Source organism: Nanorana parkeri, unplaced genomic scaffold (assembly GCF_000935625.1).
Source record: "Nanorana parkeri isolate BGI_ZX_2015 unplaced genomic scaffold, ASM93562v1 scaffold414, whole genome shotgun sequence".
Classification (NCBI taxonomy): Eukaryota; Metazoa; Chordata; class Amphibia; order Anura; family Dicroglossidae; genus Nanorana; species Nanorana parkeri.
The window spans coordinates 905,581-912,843 of NW_017306682.1; the positions used below are offsets into that span (position 1 = coordinate 905,581).

Genomic DNA, 7,263 nt, shown 5'->3' on the forward strand with positions numbered 1-7,263 from the left:
CTATTGGCTATTTCAATTTGCAATAGCCAATAGCAAGCTGGCTATTGCACCCGCCCTCTGCTGCTGTCAGCCAGCAGAGGTGGACCTGATGGAGAACTTCAGGTCCACCTCTGTTGATTGACAGTGGGCGGGTGCAATAGCTAGTCTGCTATTGGCTATTGCACATTGAAATAGCCAATAGCAATCTAGCTATTAGTTCCTGTGACGTTTTTTGTTTTGTTTTTTCTGACTGACGGCGGCCGGCTGATCCCAATGTCAGAAAAAAAACAGACAGCATGGAAACCTTTACTCTGCTAGAGCACGCAGAGTAAACCTTTCCGGGAGAAAATGACTCTCTCCCGGGTGTCCGGGAGCCGCTATCTAATATCTAATAGTGGGAGACTCCTGGAACATCTGGGAGAGTTGAGATGTCAGAAAGTGCAGGTTTACTAATATGCAAAGAGCAACTACATTTCCTAAAGTGGAACTTGACCCACCAATTTAACCAGTTGACATCCACGGTGTTAAACCCCCTTCCCATCCAGGCCATTTTTCAGTATTCAGCGCTGCGGTACTTTGACTGACATTTATTCCGTCATGCAGCGCTGTACTGAAATTAATTTTATACCCTTTTTTGGGGACAGATAGAGCTTTCTTTTGGTGGTATTTATTCACCACTGGGGTTTTTATTTTTTTACTATATTAAGATAATTTTTGCGCGCTGGGGCACCGGGCGCGTATTTACGTTTATAGGCGCGTAAACGTGGGGGTGGGGGAGTTAAACATTTTGGGGGGTTTTTTTCCCCTTTTTTTATATGTGACTTTTATTTTATTTTACTTTTTTATATGTTACTTTTATTTTTTTTTATTTATATTAATTTTTTTGCACTTATTGTTATTGCTATTATATGGGGGGATAACAATCCCCCTATATAATAGCAAAGGCACATTGACAGGTCCTCTTTATGGAGACATTAGGGGTCTCTAGGACCCCTAATGTCACCTGTGGACCCCAAAAGAAGCTGATGAAGCAGAGATCTGCGGGCTATGGACTCGCTGATCGCATATATGTGAAACACCCGGTAACGGGTGTGTTTAATAGTCGGGTCTTTTCTGCCCGTGCGTGCCCGCTAGGGGGCGCGCGCAAGCAGAAAAAAATTGCCGCCTGGAGACGGCAACCCGCAAATGCAGCAGTGCCGTCCGTCCGTTTTTTTACTACAGGCGGACGGCAAGAGGTTAATGGTATCCCAAAACAGTTACTATTCAAGCATGCCAACTATCACAGTTGCCAGTGCGCTTATTTCAGCTCTCAACCGAACTTTCAAGCCCTCAAATGGCTGGTGTCATAGCTGATCACATGTGCAGCACCTTGGCAACTGCAATCCAAATAGACGCTAAGATGGCGCCTTTCTTGGCTATAGAGGGCAAGAGGTTGCAGTTCCACTTTAAACCTGAGCTTGGCCTACTAATGTCATCTCATTTGGCCTGCTTTAGTAAAGATTTAGCTATTCATTCATACCCACGGTCTAATCTGCACCCTGTTACGGGTCAACCACATACACAGACAGATGCAGTTTTTGGGTCAGCAAATTTTCTTTATTACCCAAAAGATATGGTTGGGTAATGAGTAGAGGGAAGTCATGCCCTGCCTGAGCAAATTAGATATAAACCTACAGCCCATACTGTTATCATTCAAATTCCCTATTTACTATGGCCTCTCGGATACTGTTGCCATGTGGATGACGGTTCACATAAAACTGATCTTAAATTGAAGCTTTATTTGAAAAAATAATTGCTAGCAGGAAGACATTTTTATTGCAGAAGAGACATACTGTGTCCCTTCTGCAATAAAGAGCTCCTTTTCTGCCTGCCAGCAATCTTCTTAGGATTGTACATTGAGGTGCACGTGCAGTCTCGGCATGTCTTGGTGCCAGAATGATTTAGCTCCTGTGTGCATGCATGGGAGTTATTTCATCCTTGTTCAGCCAGTTACAACCTGGATGAAGACCAGAAGATGTCAGTGGCCAGGAGGGACAGGTGCTCATTGCACCACTGGAGTGGAGGTAACCACTGTGGACTAATGTTCTGTTTTAAAGAGAACCTGTGCTTTAGTCTTTTGAAAAGTAAAAGTCCAGCCTACCAGCAGACACAACCATATCTAACCTTTATTTCCCAGAAAAGTAGCTCCTCTTTTCTTTAGTTACTAGGGCCTGACTTTTCCAGACTTCGGGCCGTGCTCCTCTAAATGCAGGAGCGTCTCGAGGCCGGGAGTCACCCACAGCATAGACCGGGTGACATCCCACCATGACGTCATCGTGCATGCGTGTGACATCACCATGATCATGCGCGATGGCGTCATCGCGCACGCGCAGTCATCTCATTGATGAGGAGGGGACGGTCACCCGGCGGGATGAGGTATGCCGCTGGGTCACCTCCTCTCTCCTGATGCTGTCAGGCTCTCGGTCTATGACCAAGTGCCTGACTTTTTAGAGGGGGTAACACCAAAATATCTGTCAGTCAATTTTGTGTCACCTCTCCAATGGTGTCACCCGGGTGCGATCCGCACCCCCCTTGTGACGCTGTCTAAATGCCACCACTTTGTCTAAAGAGGGCGCCTCTGCTGGTCACTGAAATAGTCTAAGTGGACAGTTGCAGGTACCCAGACTTAGCCAGGAAGTCTGGAAAAGCCAGGCTGTAAATAAAACAAGGAGATGGATATAATTAATTTATAAGTAAGCCTGCATGGTTATAATAACTTATTCAGGTTCTTGCATAAGCTTAGTCATGTCTGGCCATCGTCAAGGTGACCTGGGGAAAAAAATCATCCAGGCAAATCTGTCAACTTTTTGATGTCTTACCCTCAATATTAATCTGTACCAATCTGTTACTACCTCTGGTTACCAGGAATAATACACCTACAGAATAAAATTGTTTAAAGCTGAACTTAGGTATAAAAGACACAAATTGATGCAACTCTGAAACCAATATTACATAATTAAATGTATTTTTTTTTTAAATACAAACAGTGTAAGTACCTGAATTTGACCTGGCATCAGCCTCTTGCAGTTCCTGTACCTGGAGTGTAACAGGAAGAAGCAGTACAAGGAGCCGATCAGTTTACTGTATGTCCTGACAAGGAGCATGCCTAATGGGGGAGTAAGCAGTGTAAGAGAGATGAGCTCATCGCTGTGCTGCTTCTTATTTCACTGTCCAGTCACAGGCTAGGATGGGTCCAGGATTACCTAAGCTCAGAGGTAGTGAGTTAAATGATGCTGGCCATTAGACTGTAGACTTCTAGTAGCAGATAAAAGTACTGTGGGGGAAATCTCTAGATTGAAGGTGAATATTGCAGCAAAAACTGGTTTTGTTATCTTATCTTTTAATGGGTCAAATATTTATATTTTTGACTAGAGTTCTCTTGTAAGGATATTAGGGTTCACCATGGAGTTCTCTTGTAAGGATATTTGGGTTCCCCATGGAGTTCTCTTGTAAGGATATTAGGGTTCACCTATTTAGATTTAAAAATGCAGAAAACTAATGGAGCCGAGAACTTGCAAACACCCCTAGCTGTTGTTTAGCGTCTGACGTTATCCCCACTCACTTCCTCTTATCCATTACCGTGCACTTATCCTTTGGTCCCATTTCATGCTATTCCCCTCTGTTTCTTCCCTACCATTCCTCATTACCAGGATTCTACACCTCCCTTTATCACTGCATCCCTCATCATTAGGCACCCATCAAACACGACTAGGTAAAATCCTCATATCCACTTAGCAAGAAGCTCTTCCACCAAACCTGGAACCCACGTTCAGCTTAAACCCATGTAACGTACCCCACTCCCACTCTACCAGTTGTGAGACTATCTGTACCTAGGGTTCCCACTCAGCCAGATCATCGTCCTTTGTGTGTCATGGATTGCAGCTGAAACACCTTTGAGGAAATGTTTGCCTTATGACCTGTTCTACTGTTCATATGTGTGATAACCCTGCATTGTAATCCCCCCTTCCCTTTTTATTTTCTGTTCCTGCATCTTAATTTGAAACGAAAACATGCAAAAGACCACAAGGATTCTGCACCTATGTTGTCATGGTAATGTAATGTGTTAATTTTCCCTATATTATTATATATCACCCTAATGCAAATTCACACCTGCGAGGGATATGGAAGCTTTGCTGACAATGGACATAGAGTTGTAGTCTCTTTATTTTTGAGTCTAGAAAATTTAACTTTTTTATGTTTGTTTCTTTTTTTTGCTTAGGACACAATGTCTTCCCTTGGCGCTTATTCCCTTTTTGGACTGATTGCTCAGTTACTCCTCTCCCCTTTGGCCCTTGGGAGCGATTTCCGCTCTGCTTTCTCTGTTGCCCGTACAAGCAGCATGGAAGGAGGCCCTGAGATGGTCATCACCTTCGACAAGGTTTATGTAAACATCGGGGCTGATTTTGATCCAAAGGCTGGCATTTTCCGATGTCGCATTCCTGGGGCTTACTACTTCTCCTTCACCGTCGGGAAGTTCCCCAAGAAGAACCTGTCAGTCATGCTGATGAAGAACAAGAATGAGGTCCAGGTGATTGCTTATGATGAAAATCACCACCAAGAGCGCAAGGTGGCTAGCCAGAGTGCAATGCTGCAGTTGGATTATGGAGACACGGTTTGGCTACGGCTGCACGGAGATCCAAAATATGCCCTCTATAGCAATGTTGGGCCTTACACAACCTTTAACGGCTACTTAATCTACCCTGATACATCCTACTATTTCCAGAGCGGCAGTGACAACTACAGGCTGCAAGACTCACAAAACATGGTGACATCACGAGAGAGTTCCTCAGAGCGCAATGAAGTCTACAACAAGAATGCAATGGCAGCCGACCAACCCACAGTAAACAAAGATCCTCGGTCGGCCTTTTCAGTTGCCCGAACCAAGAGCCTCATTGGATCAGATGAAGAAAAAACAGAGCACCTGCCAATCATTTTCGACACAGAGTTCGTCAATATCGGAAGCGATTTCAATTTATCTTCTGGGGAATTCCAGTGCCGTTTGGCGGGGGCCTATTATTTTTCTTTCACCATAGGAAAAATGCCCTACAAAACCATGTCTGTCAAGTTAATGAAGAACCAAAACGATGTCCAGGCCATGATTTATGATGACAGCCACTCAAAAAAGCGAGAGATGCAGAGCCAAAGCATCATGTTGTCTCTACAGCCTGGAGACACAGTGTGGCTCTACAGCTATAGGCACGAAGGGTACGGAGCCTACAGCAACCATGGAAAGTATATTACCTTCACCGGTTTTCTGGTTTACCCAGAATTAGCGACCAAGCAGCCAACATCTGAAACAAGGCACAAGTCAGAAATCGTTCTTACTGAAATCTAATGGATACTGCCACAGTAACTGACCTTGGCATGGCAGGATTTGACAGTAGAGGAAGTAGGCACATGCTTAACGTTGCCATACAAATGTTTAAATCAGGCTTACTTCATCCACTTTTACCTGTGACACAGCTATGTGCTTATTACACCACTCATTTTGTTAAAAGCCACATTCAGGGTAACACTATCCATTTTGTCTTTGGTCACGACTGTAGCTAGATGCAATTACTGAATATCCGTTCTCTCCTGAACATACAGTGTAAGGTGATCCATGGGTAGGTTTCAGCTGATATGAAGAAAGCAACCTTCCATAAGTTGAAGGTTTCTTTAAAACGCATGGGATGGAAATGGACATAATATATTATTCATACATATAGCTGAGCAGGTGTTCTAGAAGCTTTTGCTACATTGTTAAAGTGTATGTGTAACCAAACATTTGTTTTTATTTTAAAGTACATCTAAAGGCTCCATTATGACAGTCTAAAATAAAAAGACCCAAATCCCAAAGTAAACATAGAACCAAAGCAAATGAATGAACCAAATCCTTTGTCATTTGTGTCTCATTCTCCCCTCCCAGACACTGCAGCTCACAGTGGGAGGGTTTCAGCAACAAAAGCAGGGCTGTCAATCCTGAAAGCAGTGGGCAGAACTTGGTGTGGCCAGGTGTTGATTGACAAGCTACAGGTTTGTGAATCAGCAGTGACAATGCCCTCTGCAACACCTTCTCATCCCACTATAGTACAAGCAGGCACAGCCGACATGATAGTGATAACTCTGCTTTGAAATCAGAAGCAGTGCAGCATCGTTAACACTCAGTTGACCTGCTTTATCTGCTTGTGCATTCCTCTAGACCAGTGGTAGGCAACCTTGGAACTCCAGCTATGGTGAAATAAATAAAAAAACTATCATGCATGAAGCTTTCAAAGTCATGCCTGTGGTTGTCCGAGTCTTGCAATCAGGGCTGGATTTCCCACAAGGCCCGGCCTCGGGGCAGTAGGGAGCAAAGGGGCAGTAGGGGTGTGGATATCCTATCGCCCGACACCCAGGTGGGTAGTTTTTTTAATACATTTAGCCCTGCTTCGGGCAAGCAGGGCTAAATGTAGAGCAGGGAAGTCACTGCTCGTTTTATACAAGTGATCTTGTCGATGTCACCAAGATCACTTGTATGCAGCCTGCAAGTAAAAAATAATAAGATAAATAAAGATTTAAAATGGTTAAAACAATTTTTTAAAAAAGTGATAGAGTAAAAAAATAAATTAAAATTAACCCTGCCGCCCCCGCCATCTGGTTGTCATTCTCCCTTAAGGGGGGGGGGGGGGTATGGCTGGGAGGGGGGCGCATGGAGGAACCTGGCCTTGGGGCAGCAGAAAGAGAGTAAATCCGGCCATGCTTGCAATGCTTTATGTGATTTGTAGTTCCACAATAGCTGGGGGATCGAAGTTTTGCTTCCCCTGAGGTAATGGATGCTGTATTGGGGCTTATTTATCAACAGGAAAAATAATTACATTGCCCCGGTATATGTTCATCCTGTACTTATAGAATAAAAGAAATGTTAGGGTTGCCGATGTTAATTTCTCTGCCTAAAACAGCTAATTATTGTATTGTTATATCCGCGCTGCTATATAGGATCTAATATGTCTCCCAGCTGCAGTGCTAATAGTGTGCAAAATCACCATAGAAGTATGTATATAACTGTGCACTGAGGTAATGCTAAAACAGCTAATTGTCTGGCTGTCACCCTGATCCAGAGCTCTTTATACCTTCATAGTCACAAACCTGGAACAAGTACACAGATTGGGAGATCTGGCTTCACTTACTACGGCCTTGTTTTAAGCCATACCTCCCAACTTTGTGAGATGAGAAAGAAGAACAGCTTCCAGCACAATGTGTTTAGGCAATGGACATGCCCCAGTT

At 43.9% G+C, this 7,263-nt stretch overlaps 1 protein-coding gene across 2 annotated transcripts; it reads left to right on the plus strand.

Annotated features, from left to right (window-relative positions):
* Positions 1–4,241: 4,241 nt before the first annotated feature.
* Positions 4,242–5,506, plus strand: C1QTNF4 (C1q and tumor necrosis factor related protein 4). Of its 2 annotated transcripts, XM_018559727.1 has the most exons (2): positions 4,242–4,742; positions 4,845–5,506. In XM_018559727.1, the coding sequence occupies exons 1-2, from the start codon at positions 4,244–4,246 to the stop codon at positions 5,351–5,353; spliced, it is 1,008 nt and encodes a 335-aa protein (XP_018415229.1). In that variant the 5' UTR covers positions 4,242–4,243; the 3' UTR covers positions 5,354–5,506. The 2 variants fall into 2 exon arrangements, with proteins under 2 accessions (XP_018415229.1, XP_018415228.1); XM_018559726.1 differs by having other exon boundaries at positions 4,242–5,506.
* Positions 5,507–7,263: the final 1,757 nt, after the last annotated feature.